Genomic DNA, 16,411 nt, shown 5'->3' with positions numbered 1-16,411 from the left:
GTGGCCACGCTGCCTTGTGGGGAGAAGGACGGCTGCTATCAGAGGTAGGAGGCAGGGTTATGTGGAAACTTCGGGGGAGTGTAGGCAAAGTGTGTGCTTGAGGGTAGCGGGGGGCAGCAGCCGTGGGAGTCACTTTGAGGGCTCGGTCAAACATCATGGCATTAGTTTAAGTGCAGCATGTTATTTAGCCACCAGATGCTGCTGTGAGCTGAAGCATTCGAGGCAGGGTGATGTCCCTGGTAAACAAAGTGAGACCATGCTGGAAGTCAAGCTGCGCAAGGAATTGTTTGTTTCTGTCGGTAGTTGTAGCCGTTTTCTTTAAACGACGTCGCCTGTTTAACAGGACCCATGGATCATGGATCATCACATCCCCGTGCACCCGCCCTCAATCATCAAGCCCACGGCACCACGTTTCCACCTAGGAAGGGGAGAAGCAACTCAGGCAGGAGCAAATACAGTCACCATATAGATTTCCCTGTGCAAAAAGAACAGAGCATTTATTCCTGCACTCCCTTAAATTTCGAGATACAATTCCAGCAATCCAGACACCGCGCTGGCATTCCAAGCAACAGTATATTATAGATAATTGATTCTTTTATCACTTATAAAGCCATACAATGAACTGCAAAGAATCAGTCCTCTGTACAAAGGAGAGGGAAAAGGCTAGGGAAGGGGTGTAGTGCACATTCACACATGGACAATGAGTAACATAGGTCGCCTTTATACAAGTGACAAAGTTGTGGGCACAAAGATGAAAAATATAAAGTATATTTCCATCGATATAAATACACTGAAATGGGAAATTCTGGTTTTCCTCTTTTGTGTTTCTTACATTTTTTTGAAAAAAATGGACATGATGCAAAATGAAGGTAAGTTATTTTAAACTGCTCGTTAACACTGATTAGCAAATACATTTGTAACATTCCCAAATCGACAATGGTGGCAACACAACAGCAAATGAAATGTTGAAAAAAAGAGTGATTTTTTTTTTAAACAAAAAAAACCCCCCAACCAACGAGTTTGCAAAACAAAAAAATACCAGCCCACTTTGCTGCACGATTTTCCTGTCGGTTTGATTAGCAGGTTTTTGACATCTGGATTATTTATGAGATTGAGGGTTTTTTTAAAATAATACTTTGCACACCTGCAGTGCCTTTTAAAGAAGGCACTCAATGTGCTTTACAAACATTAACCACAAGGATTTAGGATCTGCACCAGTAGAGAGAGTTTTGCCCTTGATTTCAGTGCAAGCAGGATCAGCCCCAAACCTCGGTATGGGGGAAGGTGTTATGTGAGTCAGTGCCAAATCTGGCCCCATTATGTGGATGAATTGGGGGGTCGGAGGGCACGAGGCTTGTGTTATAGTGACTTCTCTTGTTGTATGTGTGTAGTTCTTGTTTGCATTACCAGATTCGGGTGCGGGGAAGGAACAGAGTGGAAAGACATTAACCAGTGCAGGGCAAATCTCTAAACTGGTTTGGTTCCGATAAGATCCTAAAAAATCAGTTCCTTCACCCAAGCCTTGTTAAGCTGAAAAACCGGACTTGGGAACCTCACAAGAATGGGCTGTGTCAACAGGTTCTGGGAGACGCAGCAGCAGTGCAGTGAGACGAACTTTTCTGCCGGCAGCTCCAATCCCAGCCTCAGCCAGGAAAGAGGGCCACATGGAAATGGGATGCAGTGAGGCAGGGTCTGCGTTTATTGAAACTCAGAAACGGTTCAGTTCCAGGAATGGATGCTGGCTCAAACAGATTCTGTTTTTATATCAACCTCTACAAGAGCTCCAGGAGAGATCCCAAAGCCTAGATCCAGTGTTTTGATTCTGGGTTATTCAACGCCAGTGTACTGATCAACACGATGATGGCCAATAACACACCCTGGATGAAGGGCCAAAGTTGTCTAAAGTTTGGAACATTGTTGGTTAGCCAGTTGGTAAAAAGGGAGCTAGGCCCAATTTGGATCCAATCCCATGAAAGGGCATTCGGACTGAAGGATGACAATGCGCTTAGTGGATGGTTGTATATTTAAGATTCTGAGTCAAAGCTCGTAAGTCAATGGGAAGACGCCCATTGACTTTAACAGCTTTTGGATCAGAACGCCAAAGACATTTCCATTTCCCTTTCTGGGGGAGGTGGGGAGGAAGTTTATTGAGCAGTAAGATATGGAGGAGACATAAATAGCAGTTTGGTTGAAATGCCACCAGACACAAGCAACTACAGCATGCTGCTTTGTCTCCGGGGTTCTTTTCTGAAGAAGGGGTTTGAGAAGGGAAAGCCAGGAGAAGGGTGAGAAGAATTGACTGACCTGCTGCCCTCATCACTCAGTCTGCGGCTAAAGAAATCAGGATATCTTGTGTCAACTATTTTAAGAATCTCCGACTCTACTGGAATACAGAGTTACATAAAATTAACATCAGCCGGCCGCTCCGGGAATCAGAGTTTACTGATACACACAACAAAATCGACAGCAAAGGGGTCCTTGGGGGGGAGGGGAAAAGAGCACATACAATCAATTTACAAAACAAAACTGGCTGGGAAAAGTGCATTTTAAAGGCTATCTTTGGCAAGAATATATGCAGTTCCTTGTGCAGGGAGTAGGTGTGAGTGTCTGCGTGTGTGAGAGATATAACATCCGCTGCTGAAAAAAACGGCAGTGTGGTTATTAGGATACATCCGCTGGAATAAATTGCATCAGCATTAATCTCAAATACTGTGACTGCATTTTTAAAACACAAAGAATCTTCTCGGTCCCTTTAGGAAAGAAAAATTTAAACCTTGTCCGGTAAAGCCAGGTTTTTGCCTGGCTTAGCAGCTTCACAGATATCAGTGGAACGGCTCCGATTTACACAAGCTGATGGTCTGTCTTGGGAAATCAGGGATGACAGAAAGAAGTTACCCATAAAATGTACTTTTTAAAAAAAAAAACAGCTCTTCAATTGAAGCTGGAAAACGCCTGCCTATGTCATTTGCAAGATGATTAGCTTTGTGTTAAAAATATAATCAATGGTGATTTTAGCGTTAGAGATTCTGACCCCGTCTAAATCTTTCGTCTTCAGCTCGTGAGTTAGCAATGAGCCGTTGCCGGCCACGGCTGGAAGCAAGGGTTCGGTTGTTATTGGGGATCTGCTGTGATTGCTTTATAGATGAGATTGCTGGATGCCTTAATACGGATTCATTTTATGGGGGGAAAATATGCATTTAAGGCTCAAGCCCCAATTCCCGGGGCAGGACAGCAGATTAAAACAAAAATAATAAAATTAGCTTTAGCTGTGAGAAAAATGAAGTCTGAAAAATAGAGACTTTCAAAAAATATACCTTTATATATTTAAATATCTATAAACACAGTGTTTGTCTAATTGGTTAATGGCAGGGTGAGAAGGTTACAAGTGAGGGGGTTCCTCGTGCTTGAATTTTGCAGAAGGAGGGAATTTCTTTTTAACAACTTAAAATAAAAATATCTCAACGTGCTATACGACGGGGTGGGCTGGAACACAGGGCCCTGGTGGACGTCGTAAAGTGACCCCTCCCACCCCATCCCAGTACCAGTCTCCCAACAACTCCCTGACTCAAATCTAACCCTCCTACGGTATCCAGAAACGAAAGAGCCCTCCACACGCTCACGCAGCTGTGGCCCTCACACACACACACTCGCACACATCCGCGCACGCCGCCAACCTTTGCGTCACTTGGCAACGGTTTCAAACTCACACGCCTCTCATGCTAATTTGCTCCAGGCGCTAGCAAATGTCCATGTTCAACAGGGAAAGGGGGCAGGGGTTAGAGGTGGGGGACCAATCATACACATTGCACCTTGGGGGCGATGTCTAAAGGGACACTGCACTCTCTTGGATCCTTGCCCATGTCACTAGAATAACCGAAATAAACCATGTTTGTCTGTTACACTCTATTATGAGTTATACCTACAAGAGTCTATATGGGGATGGGGGGTGGGGGGCCGTATATAAGGGAGGAGATAAGATACACAGAAAGCAATATGGCAAAAAAATAAATATTTTTGTGTAAATTTAACCCCTTTTAAAAATTTGATTAGCTTACAGTATTTTTCAGTATATTTCATATATATATTATATATATCAGGACACTGCCTCTGTATGAGAGAGCAGAGTGCTCTGGGGGAATCCAGGTGGTTGCAATATTTTAGCTGGTTTATAGTTCTCGGGTGTTTTTTGGTTTTATTAACAGACAGCCTGTATCACATAACCTTGCACTGAAATGTGGCACAAACAAGGAAAGGCCTATCTCTCCTGCTTCCTGATTTCCCCCTCCCCTAACACCTCTGACCATATCTGAGTGATTCAAGCTGGTTACGGCATTTTCCGAAAGCCCCAGAAAGGTTCTTGGGAGATTGGCTGTCAATGCAAATTTGTAGGGTTCCCCAGAGCTGGGCACAAGCTGTAGATCAGATCTGGGTTTGGAACGCCTCCAGAAGTGGGGAGTGTTTGGGCCGGGGGGCTGTTCATAGCTTGGGTCTCAGCTCTAGCTTGAACTAAGCATTAAAAAAAGAAAAATAGACCCATAAGATTTACCACACAGGAAGAACGTGTTGGCCCGTCCAATCTGCTATCCTGCCACAGGGATTGGCCAATATCAGCTGTGTCAGAGGAAGGGGTAAAACCTGCATAATTTTACCTGGCCAAATACACAACCATTCCCCAGGGAGAACGAAAAACATCTCTTAACTTCCTGGACTGTCCTCTGGTGGCTCCTATCTCAGCCGAGCTACACGGAGCCAGATATTAACCACAGATCGTCCCATGGGGCCCAGTGTGGAGTCAGAGAGAGGACACGAGCCCTGTATCTGTGGGCAATGCACGTTTTTTGCCGCACCATCCTGTTCCCTATGGAAAGGCCCAAGCAGAGAGGAGATCATGCAGGGATTTGCAAGGCTGGGAACTTTGCCTCATCTATCCACATTTGCAACACTAGTCGATATCTCTTGTGAGTTAGCATTTCAGTGCAAAGTCTGGGGCCTATGGCCTTCTGAAGCAAAAGCAAAGCTTACGCCTACTGGGTTGTTACTAAACTACAATACATTCAGCACTCCAAGCCTCCACAGGGCAGAGCATCTGAGAACCAAATTCGGCCATGAGATCTCTTGGCTTTTGGATCAGCTGAGAGGATCATGCAGAGCCAAAGCTGCCTTTCTTTTAGTGGCCTCCAAAAATGCCTGAGTTTGCTTTATACTTATTTGCCTTTCGTGCAACCAAATGTCCATGCAATGAACAAATCGCCTGTACGTCTACAGAAGGAGTAGAGACCAGGCTCGACCAGACCTGTGTCCGCTTCCGGTATGTTAGTTTTTAAGAGAACATGTGACAGTCTGCAGGTGAAAATACAGGGTAAAGTACTGGTACTGCAGGTCCCAGTGTATATAGCCCAGAAGATCTTTCCGGAGAAGACGATCTTTGGAAAGCATGCTCCTGAATGCGGTTAGTGAAGGCAACCTGCTAAACAACTCTGTGTGTGTGTAAGAACTGCCTAGTGTGTATGCATCACCACCGCCCTGTACTGGATGGAATCAGAACTGCTCACCTGTGTGTCATAGATCCCATACTGCTAACCTCGGGTCCCCTTTCGCTCAAGTGGCCTAGGTCCTGTGCTTTTTGGAGCAGGAGGATCTGAGTTCTCTCCCTTCTGCTGCCAGGAAATCCTGACGGGCTGTGGCGTGCAGCACAGAGACCAAAGGGAGTCGCTTGGGGGCTACAGGCTTATATATAAACCCCACTGCTGTGAATATACATGTATGACACATCCCCACACTCACTTCATATACACAGGAGTTGCAGACCTCAGAGCAGGGAAGGTTAAAAGGGATATTGACCATCCTTTGTTTTCCTGCTTGATCACTCGAGCACAGCGGTTTTCAACCTGTTTTCATTTGCGGACCCCTAAAAAATTTCAAATGGAGGTGCGGACCCCTTTGGAAATCTTAGACATAGTCTGCGGACCCCCCACTTCGCCCCAGGGTCTGCGGAGCACAGGTAGAAAACCACTGTTCCAGCACATAGGTCATGAGGCCAGAATGGACCACTGAGATCTAATCTGATCTCTTGCGTAACACAGGCCAGAGATCTGCCCTGAATTCATTCCTGTTTGAACCAGAGCAGATCTCTTAGCAAAACATCTCATCTTGATTTGAAAATTGCCAGTGATGGAGAAAGCCCACCACAGCCCCTGGTGAGCTGTTTCAATGGGTAATTCCCCGGGGGCGGGGGGTGGGGGGGTGGTCCTGCAGACCTGCCTTTCATTCGATTGGTTAGCCATGGGCATTGTTTAAAACAAACGACTGACATTTGCAAACAGAGTTGTTGGTTTTCAAACGGCAGGGCCGCGAACATTCCCACTTTGACCCGGGGTGAATTCGCCACTTGAAACCTCCCGCGGGGACGCTGATCCAAAAGCCAACCCAGTTCCACTCCTCCGACTCCTGGCCGTTGCGCTGGTCGCATTCCCTGCGTGGGGAAATGCGCTGACATTGCTTCCTTTAGTTTTGTTTTGTTACGCTTGGGTGAGGGGTTTTTTCTTCCACAATTCAGACCGTTTCCCCCCGATTCACTTCCCTCTCCCACAATGCACTTCCTCGCGCTCCTTCTCGGATCAACTCCAAGTCCTTCTCCAAAATTCAAGGGCAAGAACTACCCGTGTCCAGCGGCTCATCTCTTCTGGCCGGAGCCAAGCATGACCCTTGACACGAAATTGACAATGGCGGTGGCCGGCTGGTCAGGATCCAGCTCGGCAAAGAGGTGACAAATGTTGTCCGTTGTGCTTCCCTGTTTCCTGGCCACAAAGCCAAAGAGCCTGTTGGGTCACAAAGAGAGAATGCACATGAGAGAGCTGCAAGGAAGCAGAGATCATGAGACAACAGCATATATCCAGCAACGGGATATGGCTCGCCGGGGCAAGTGAAGGGATGGGGCAGCCCACATTAGAACATCTGGCTTATCTGGATGACAAGCCGCTAAACCACCCCCTCTAACTGGTGAGCCAACGTCTCAGCCTACACTTGATCACCCATGGGAGAGAACTGATGGCCGCTGCTCAGGATACGTGGACCATGCTTTGCACGGCAGTGGGGAACACACCCGAGCTGGTTCGGCACATGCATCCTCAGGGCCCATTCCGCTTCCACTGGTGCTGATGGAGTTTTTCCCATCGACTCACGGAGATCAGGCCTCAGTGGGAACATTTCCTTGCTTTCAGGCTGAGAAGTTCAAAGCCATCTGAAGGATTGGGTGCGCTACTCCCATTGGAATGAATGGGAAAGGGGGTCTATATCGCAGCCCACGTGTCTATCAATTCTTATGCAGGGCAGCGTGAGTCAGGAGTAAAACGGTGTCCAGAAGATCAGCGACATCACTGGCACAATTCAAATCCAATTCGGTTCAAATGGGGCGGGGACATTGTCTGGGAAGCAGCTGTTGGGAAGGGGTAACACCCACGTGCTGAACGAGGCCTCAGAGCAACCTGCAGGACCCTGCATCGATAGCTTCTTAAGCAGCATGCTCCTGGGACACCACAAAAGTGGGTTTGGGGTTGCGGGGTCCAGCCTGGACCCAGATCTGAACTTCCCCCAAGCCCTTGGTCTGGGGTTTTGGTTTGTGCACTATAGCTGTCCCCAAAGGGACCGGAGTGGCCACAAGCCTGCCAGTGCGACTGTGTGAATCACTGACCATGGCTTCTCCTTTCCTTCTCCGTCCTCCAGCCTTGCCTTCTTCACTCTTCCTCCCACTCTCAGAGCTGCTCACACTTCTCTCTTCCCCTCCACCAGCCACTCTCTGCCGGGGCCTTGTCAGCTCAGGCCAAATCCCCAAAGATGCTGAGCCATGGGCAACACCCCTGAAAGCCAAGGGGAGCTGCAGATGGCTCCTTCCCTCTGAGGACACCATTCCTATGCATTGGTGCCCACCGTACCCATCGTCCCTTTAATGCCTGGGCGTGGCCTGTGCCAACCACCCGTCTGAGGCAGGCTGCATTTCAAGGAGAAAAGGCGGGTGACGCCCTGATCCTAGCAGCGAGGCGGTGATGGGCATGCTCTGCTTGGCAAGACCTTTGGGCTTTTTTAAATGTGACTATTCCATGAAGCAGACTACAAAATAATCACGTCCAAATGCTTCAAAGGACAAGAATATTTATTCCCCTTGGGACATCTTGTTCTCCTACGGCCACCCCAGACAGACATTGTCCTGGGTGCGCACAGCACATTCAGAACCTCTCCCAGGGATCGAGGTGGCCGATTGTGCGTTTCTATGGCGATTCATCTCCCCATACATGGAAGGGGAACGAAGGGTTTGTTAGTCTTGGAGGAGACGAGGGGCGGGAGGAGAAGGGGGATTGTCCGGTCCCGTTAAAATCTCCCTCCCCCTGTACAAACAAAATGTCCTTTTTAATTCCAACGTTAAAAGCCAGGTTATAAATATGGGATTGGAGGGGAACAGAATGTTAGCCAGTTCCCTGCCAGGTCATTTCTAATTAGAGAGCGAAAAATCCTAACAGCTGGGGATACTAATTAAAAGCCCTTCGCTAACACAATGACTAAAATTAGTGGAGCCTGGGCTCACTCGAATGGGGCTCAGCCGGCAGCTCCGTCCTCCCGTGGGCAACGTAGGGCAAAGGGCTAGTCAGCTTAGAAGTGGGAAGAGAAAAGCCAGATCCACACGGCTGCCCCTTCCCACTGCCCTCGTTCGCTTGGGGACGTGTGACGCCGGCCAGGCCTGGAGGAGGCGAGGGGTCTTTGCGGCTACCTGCAGACCTGCCATTCACACTGATGGGAGCGGTCAGGGACTGCATTGTCTAGCCAGTTTGGGATGGAGGAGCCTTATTAAGCCTGGGCAGGGTCTGGGGCAGGAATGTTTCCTATAGACCAGCCTCTTCAGCCAAATGAAGCTCTTTTCCTTGCCTCTCCTCCCCCCAAGAAAATTTCCACCAAGGGACACATACCAATGGGACCCCACACCTCGGGGCATGTCCCCCTGGCCCCGCCGCAGGGAAATGGTCTCTTCCTGCGGCCTTTGTTTTTGTTGTTGGTTATTGCAGTCTCAGGCTACAGCGGGAAATGTTTCCCAGCCGCGACGGGCAGCATCTGGCTATCACAGAAGAACATGCAAATGCTGGGGGAACCAGATTTGGGTGAATCTGCCTGCTGGGGGATGATGATACTGCCTGCAGTCCCGCCCAGCTCCAGAGGGGGCACTGCCGAGTCAGCATGTGCCCTGCCCCGCCCCCCGGAGCACCCTGGAGAACAAGTTGAGCATGGCACTCAAAACGTCCTGTCACGCCTTCCGGCAGCTGCCTCTCCCCTGCTCCACCAAGGCCAGAGACAGGAGCCGCTCGCATGCACCGGACCCGTACCAGAAGGACAGAACAAACTGTGATGCGTGCCCTTTGAGTCACCCCGTCGGCATGGCCGATTTGTTTGACAAAAGACACTTGGAGAAGCATCTACGCTTGGCAGGGTTGATCTGGTCCGGTTTGCTGGCATGGAGCATTCACTCAGCGGGTGGCTCGTGGAGCCAACTCAAAACGCGAACGCAACCCAACGGTCAGAATGTGAACGGCAGCAAAGAATTCGATACATGGCACTTACTTTGCGGGACCTCCACCATCTGATTTAGTCCATCTGCGGGGAGAAAAACAGCCCCAGGGAATTACTGCTCTTCTCACCAAGCACAATGGTACCAAACTCATTTGCTAGCATCACCGTTTCAGGCCAAGCACTAGCTGCAGTCACTGTCCGGGCCTGACTTTCAGAAGTTCTAAATGAGGCCATGGGGGGCTGGGGAAACCTCTGAAAATAAGGGGGTAAGGCCCAGATCCTCAGAGGTATTTAGGCACCTAACTCCCCTAAACATAAAGTCACTCTAGTCCATTGATGTCTTGGAACTAGATATGAGCCTGTTTCTAAGATCTGCTTCTATGGACTGAGCCCCCTACAAGCGCTCCCACGCCCACGGGCAAACGCCCGCACCCAAACCATCTACTTTGTAGCACTGTTTTTATCAGAACCTGACCCTGTTAAGCAGAGACACCCAACAGGCTCCATCTGACTCCCCTGTTCCCCATTGAAAACAGATTCCCTTGCCCAGGAGCGAAGGCCAGCTGCTACAAAGATCATGCTCTACTGCCTAAATTAGGCGCATCATCCCAGGATTGTCTGGCTGCAGTATCTGGCAGTGACCATATCCTGCAGGGCCATCAACAGCAAAGAGGGAAGCACAAGGATATAATTGGATGCTTTTGGCCAGCATGAGCGGGGAGGGGAATCAGCATACCAGTGTACTCAGTAACCAGTGTACTTCTCCCCTGACCCTTTATCTACACTGGGGATTTTCCATAGGTGAGCCCAGAGCTACCCACTGGTCTAACCCCTGAGAATAGGCAGGCAAAGCTGCTATAAAGTCCCTTTGCACCCAGGCTGCTCACCCCAGTTTCAAGTAAAGAGTAAATTGCACCTATGCAAATTGCCGCTGATAGCCGCTTCTCCGGTCTATGCTAGGCGTTCGGGCTGGTACAGCTACACCAGTGACTTATCAGTGCTAATAAGTGCAAAGTAAGGACATTGGAAATAATAATCTCAACTCTGCGTGCAAAACGATGGGGTCTAAATGAGCTATTACCACTCAGGAAAGCTGGGTGTCAATGGGATTGGATACTTAACTCTAGCGTTTCCCACTCGTGAGCTCAAATTGACGATTGGGAAGGCATTTTCATAGGTTTTAAAGCCGGAAAGGACCATTACTTTCATCTGGCCTGGATTCTGGCACAGCAAGGCCAAAAAACCTCTCTCAGGGATCCTGCATCCAGCCCAGAATTAGGCTAGAGCAAGAGAGACATCCAGTCTTGACTTAAAAACTCCCAGTAATGGAGAATCCACCGCGTCGTGAGGGATTTCCCTCCCAGGAGATATCGGCAGAGACCCGAGAGTAGGGGGATGTTGCCTTTCTCGGCAGCACAGAGCAGGAATGACCCATCAGTTGGGTCAGTCGGTGTTGACAGATTGCCCCGCCGCTGCTCATTCTCCCAGGTGTTGGTGGCCCCTCCATGGCAGACTGCTGGCTGCCTCTGGATTTCAATGGGATATCAAGCCTTTTTCCTCCTCAAAAGCAAGCTGGGTGTGGTTAGTGAAGGCGTTGACCCGCACACAGACCCAAGAGAGGGGGATTCTTTCTCCAACCCCATTCCCACTCAGGGATCTCTGGCTACGGCACTTACTTTCGTTCCTGGGGGTCCAGGTCGCAGTAGGTGACGGTGCTGAGGGGATAATGTCGTCTGAAGAACAATCTGAAACACAAGCAGAGGCCACGGTGAGCGCGTAAGATCAGCCTCTAGGCTCTGCATCCCGCCTGGAACCCCGCCCCGCCAGCTCTTCTCCCGCCACGTTTGCATCCTCCTGCCACGAGGTGCGTTAACGAGATGCTGCATCTTCATACGGCCCTGCAACCCCAGCAGGGGCTGAGGCAACGGCGCTGGGTGAACGTGGGACGTGGTGACTTTGCCTTGCCATGCCTGAAATAGGGAAGGGGGCAAGGAGCCTTTCGTTGTCCTGTTAGCTGACAGCCGGAGGTGGGTCAGACCTGGGCAAGCTGGGCCCGTCCTGGGAGCATCCAGGTACGTGATGATGCTTCCAAGAGCCTGTTCCCCAGGCAGCAGTCTCCCAATTACAGCGGACTGAGCAGGGCTGAGGTCTCAGTTCCGGTCTGTAACTAGCCCTGAATGCCAGGCACTCGCTCCCCCGGTGCATGCACCCTTCCCAGCAGCAGGGGTCAGCGCAGCCAGGACTGGGGATCAAATCCTCCATTTCCCACGGCAGTACCGCACCTGCCACAGGGCCAGTACAGCACGGGCCTTTTTAAAAGATGAATAGCTCCAAACTCGCTCTTCAATACACACTCCGAAAAAGACAGCTGGACCCAAACCAAAACCCAGCACCTCTCCTGGGCTGGGAACTGAAATCAAGTCTGGATCGGACCCCGTTTCTCATGTAAATGAGTCTCCAGTCAGATCTGTTTCTGTCTTACCTCCGTTTGGTCAGACAAAGAAACCCCGTCTCCCTCAGGAAGGCTCCCGAGAGTTGTGGTTAAATGGCCACAGCAGCTGTATCCCACCCCCAGCCCAGCTGTCCCCCCACTGCAGGAATCTATGGTACTTACCTGACCCCCTGCTCCCATGGTGTCTGAATGTCTCCTACACCCATAGGAGATGGGACAGTGCACCCACTCCCCCTTGTACCAAGTGGGAGCTGAGACACTGAGAGTAACGGACTTGCCCAAGGTCACATACGGAGCCTGGCAAAGATGGGAATTGAACCTGAGCTTTCCAAGTCCCTGACTCGCACCCTAACCATTGGGCAATGCTTCCTCCCCAGTCCTCAGCTCCTTCCCAGATCCCGGCTATTCTTCACAGGCCTCCGGTCCGGCCCTCCCCTGACAGCCTGTTCTGCGGGCTCTTCCAGCGTGCCACCAACCTCACCGTTGATTTACGTCCACAGAAGCTGCCGGGTTCGGAGGGCAAATTCCTGCAGGTGTGGCCAGCCGCCGCCCTACCTGTTCACCCAGCCCCTCCGCAGCTCATTCCGTGGTGATCTGTGTGTGCTCGATGCCTGGGCGCCCCCGCGTGACAAGGCCTCCCGCGGGAGCTGGGGCCAGGCGGGGCTCTTACTTTCTCTGGTTGTCCGTCAAGGTGATCCCCTGTGCGGAGACTTTGAAGTGCACGATGATGGCTGTGGGCGTGGGCGCCAGGGCCAGCGTCTCGCTGATGGCTTTGGCGATGGCCTGTGGGCCCGTCAGCGACTCCATCTCCACCGAGTTGATGAAGATCACGTTACAGGCTGGAAGGGAAACAAGGCGGGCGTGAAGAGAAGGGGTGCAAATGTCACCGACGGGCCGGGCACCCACGCGAGGGCCAGCTCACGCCCGGCTATTGTCCTCCACCTCGGGAAGCTACGGCGGGGGGGCTGGAGAGGGTGCAGAGTGTCGGCTCTCTTGTCTCGAGACCCCCCGCTTCCAGTCCCCAGCTCAGATCATGGGGGCATGTGACGTTTGTGGCTTGGGGCCTGGTTGAGCACGTCCCAAACCCTAACACACTGGCTCTCGGCACTGCCCAGGGCTGGACAAGAAACGGGGGGTGTGGGGGGCTGCGAGTCAAGATCGAGGGGCATCGGCAGAGCTCTTTCCATGGGGAATCTGCAGGTAGGGTAGCAGTGGGCTGTGGGTCAAAGCGAGGGGCACAGCAGAGCTGGGGGTGGCGGTGTGGGGGAGTCCAGGATAGGCTGAGGGTCAGGACTGAGGCGGAGCTATGAGGGGGGGAACCCAGGCTGAGATACCAGCAGGCTCTGGGGCGTCCGCAGAGCCCTGCCTGGGGGGAACCCAGGACTGGAAAACAGGGAGGGCTGCGAGCTGGGATCGAGGGGCCTCAGAAGAGCTGAGTGTGTCCCCGCGGGGAGCCCAGAACAGGAATAGCAGGGGTGGCTGCTGGTCAGGCTTGAGGGTCCGCAGCAGGGTCCTTTATACAAAACCCCACGGCCAAGCAGCCCCAGGCTTTGCAGGAGATTTGAAATCAAGCTCTGGATCCCAGTGCCAGGGCTGGGGCCCATCTCTAACGATGAGGAGCAGCTTTTTGGAACCGCTCCTCACAGGCATTCATGGAGCCGCACAGCCCCACCTGGAAGGGAAACAGCCTTATTCCCCAGACACTGAGAGGGGAAGCTGCACAGCCAGGCAGTGGCAAAACTGGGAGCAGAACCCAGGAGTCCTGGCACCCCATGCCCTGCTTTAACTATTAGACCATGTTCCTTCACTGAGCTAGGAAAGGAACCCAGGAGTCCTAGCTGCCAGGCCGCACTCTGATCACCAGACCACCCACCCACCCAGTATATTTGAGCATCGCCTACGTTCAGCGTGACGTTGAGAGAAGCCAAACCCCGGCTATGCAATTCCAGCATGGCCCCTGCCCTTCCACTGGGGGCGGGGGCAGAGGTTTGCAAGCCCTCCCTAGCTGAATCTTTCTTAACCTAAAAGAACGCCTGTGAGCTGCCTCGTCGGTGCAGCCGCAGGGGCCAGCGTGGCACGGCTGGCCGGTTGGACCCCAGGGCTCCCCCAGGGGGTCTAAGCGCCCCCCCACCGCACGCTTTCGAAGCCTCCGCGCTCTGCCTGCACCTCCGAGGGCGAGCGAAGTGCGTCCGGGGCACACAGCGGGTGAAGTGGAGGAGGCCGCGGTGGAGAACGCCGGCGGAAAGGCGGCCCGATGCAGACGGAGCTCCCTGCTGCGCGCACGCCGCCCCTGCCACGCTCCCCGCCACGTCCCGGCCACTCACCGGCTCCCTGCTTGAGCAGGTCTGTCGCCGAGTTGGCGGCTGAGGTTGCCTCTTTTGGTTTGTCCGTGGGATCTAAAAAAAACCGGGGAGAGGAAGGACAGTGACTCCTCCGCCACTGGCGATCTGGGAATACACGCTGGGGCTCCTACGGCCGGGATCTGCGGGGGCGTGTGATGGAGGAACAATGTCACCGAGGAGCCGTACGCACTGCACTGGTCTCCACGGGAATCTCTACGGAGATACACCCGAATCGGATGCCCTCTCAGTCTAAGTCATTACGTCGTGTCTGGGGTGCGGATCAGAACTTTCCCGGGGGCTGGGGGAGTTTGGATCCGGGGGGCTGAGGGATCTGATCCCAAAGAGGGATTGTAAGCTCTTTTTGTTCTGGCATTGTACCGCGTCAAGAACAATGGGGTCCTGGCCATAGAATCCTAGAGGCACAGACCCATAGCGTTAGGAGGGGCCACCAGGGTCATCTGGCCTAACCCCCTGCCAAGATGCAGGATTTGTTCCGGCTTAACCATCCATCCATTACCCTAGGGCCTAGGAGCTGCAGTCGTGGTCCAGGATTCCTCCTAGGCCCCGTGGTAACTCAAATAACACTAATGAGACAGACGGGTCCTGAACATACTACTTGACACACATGGCTTCTGCCAGGGGACAATGACTGCTGGGCTTGGGTAAGTAAGCCTGGCAGATAAGTAAAGAAGGAACCGAATTCGGAACATCTCCAGGGTCAGACACAGTGTTAGGGATGGGATCTTATAAAGCTTTCCAGTTCCGCCCTGCGGTGCTGAGCAAGGGGAAAAAATCCATCCAGCCCCAGCCCCCAGTGCATCCCCCATGCTCCATTCCCCTGTGCCTCCTACCTTGGTCGGGAATGACCAGCTTGCAGGGCAAGGCCAACGGGATGATGGAGTGCTGGTACACCAGAGCAGACAGGCATCCTGGGGAGAGAGCCCGGCAGGGAACACCGTGAGTCTAACGCTGAGGCATTGACACAGCCTGCATTAGAGTGGGGACGTTCCTTCTCCATCAGCTAACAAGCCATCCGCTAGCTTCCCCACCTGCTCGCTTTGGCCCCGACTCGGATCCCCACAGTCATGAGCAGCCCCGGTGACTTCACTGGCACTGCTTGAGTAAGGGGGATACTCAGGGAACCAGACCGGCTCTGTGCTTTCCAGTGTCTCCCACCACCCCATGTCCTGGAGTTCACTGAAGTCCCTTTACACGGCAAGCTCTTTGGGGCCTTGTTCTCCCTCCTTTTGGTAGGAGCCAGACATTTGCACACCCCAAGCACAGGGGATAGGGCTGCCAACCCCCGAGGATTGTCCTGGAGTCTCCAGGAATTAAAGCTTAACCTTGAATTAAAGAGTAGAAACCTCCAGGAATATGTCCAACCAAAACTGGCCACCCTAACAGAGGACCCAGCTTTATTGTCATTCCTGGATGTCTGGTTGCCAAACTCCTGGTTAGCTTGTGTTGGTGTTTGGAGGGGGGTGTGTGTGACCGCGCTTGTGTGTCAGTGTTAGGGAGGTGCTTTTTGGCCTCTGTTCCAAACGCCCACAGGATACCCCAAATCCAGTCATGCCTACCAATGCTGCTTACTCCCCACAAGGGGGCATCGCTGCCACAGGGCACTGATCGGTCCTAGGGCTGAATAAGGGAGGGGAGGGTCATTGCCACTTACCAAAGTTGGGCTCGTTGGGGCATCCTTTTAGCTTCACCCCCCGCGGGCTGGTCTCGATCAGGAAGTGCCTCACCAGCTCATTGGTTATATCTCCTGGGGGGAGAGAGGACGACGTCACTCCAGGCTCCCGGCCCCTCCTGAAACCAACCCCCTTGTGCTCCCTAGGACAGCGGGCTCTGGAGTGGCCTGGCCCCTTAGGGTGAACATCCCTCCTGCCCGCCCCACCCCTCGGTGCACGCTGGGTGATCCAGGCCCCAGGCTCGGGGGGAGCGAGAGCAGAGTCCAAGAGCCAGCTGCCCTGGGCTTTGCTTTCCCCGTGGGCGAGCAGAGGGAACAGTGCAGCTAAGGAATCCCAGCTGGTGCAGCTCGGCCGGAGAGAGCGTCAGCAGCCAG

The 16,411-nt window shown here is 52.5% G+C and overlaps 1 protein-coding gene across 22 annotated transcripts in view; it reads right to left on the bottom strand.

Annotated features, from left to right (window-relative positions):
- Nucleotides 1–478: 478 nt before the first annotated feature.
- Nucleotides 479–16,411, bottom strand: part of TNS1 (tensin 1) — a 283,525-nt gene continuing 267,592 nt past the window's right edge. For all 22 annotated transcript variants that reach the window (XM_043525426.1, XM_043525423.1, XM_043525425.1 and 19 more), the window contains 7 exons: nt 16,019–16,111; nt 15,198–15,275; nt 14,329–14,400; nt 12,675–12,843; nt 11,229–11,297; nt 9,604–9,636; nt 479–6,818 (listed from right to left, as the gene is read on the bottom strand). In XM_043525426.1, the coding sequence (XP_043381361.1) occupies nt 6,674–6,818; nt 9,604–9,636; nt 11,229–11,297; nt 12,675–12,843; nt 14,329–14,400; nt 15,198–15,275; nt 16,019–16,111 (659 nt within the window). In that variant the 3' untranslated portion in view covers nt 479–6,673. The remainder of the gene's footprint in view (nt 6,819–9,603; nt 9,637–11,228; nt 11,298–12,674; nt 12,844–14,328; nt 14,401–15,197; nt 15,276–16,018; nt 16,112–16,411) is intronic.

This window comes from Chelonia mydas, chromosome 11 (genome assembly GCF_015237465.2).
Source record: "Chelonia mydas isolate rCheMyd1 chromosome 11, rCheMyd1.pri.v2, whole genome shotgun sequence".
Lineage (NCBI taxonomy): Eukaryota > Metazoa > Chordata > Testudines > Cheloniidae > Chelonia > Chelonia mydas.
Note: the sequence above shows the minus strand (reverse complement) of the source record. Positions and strands in the feature narration are given on the sequence as shown.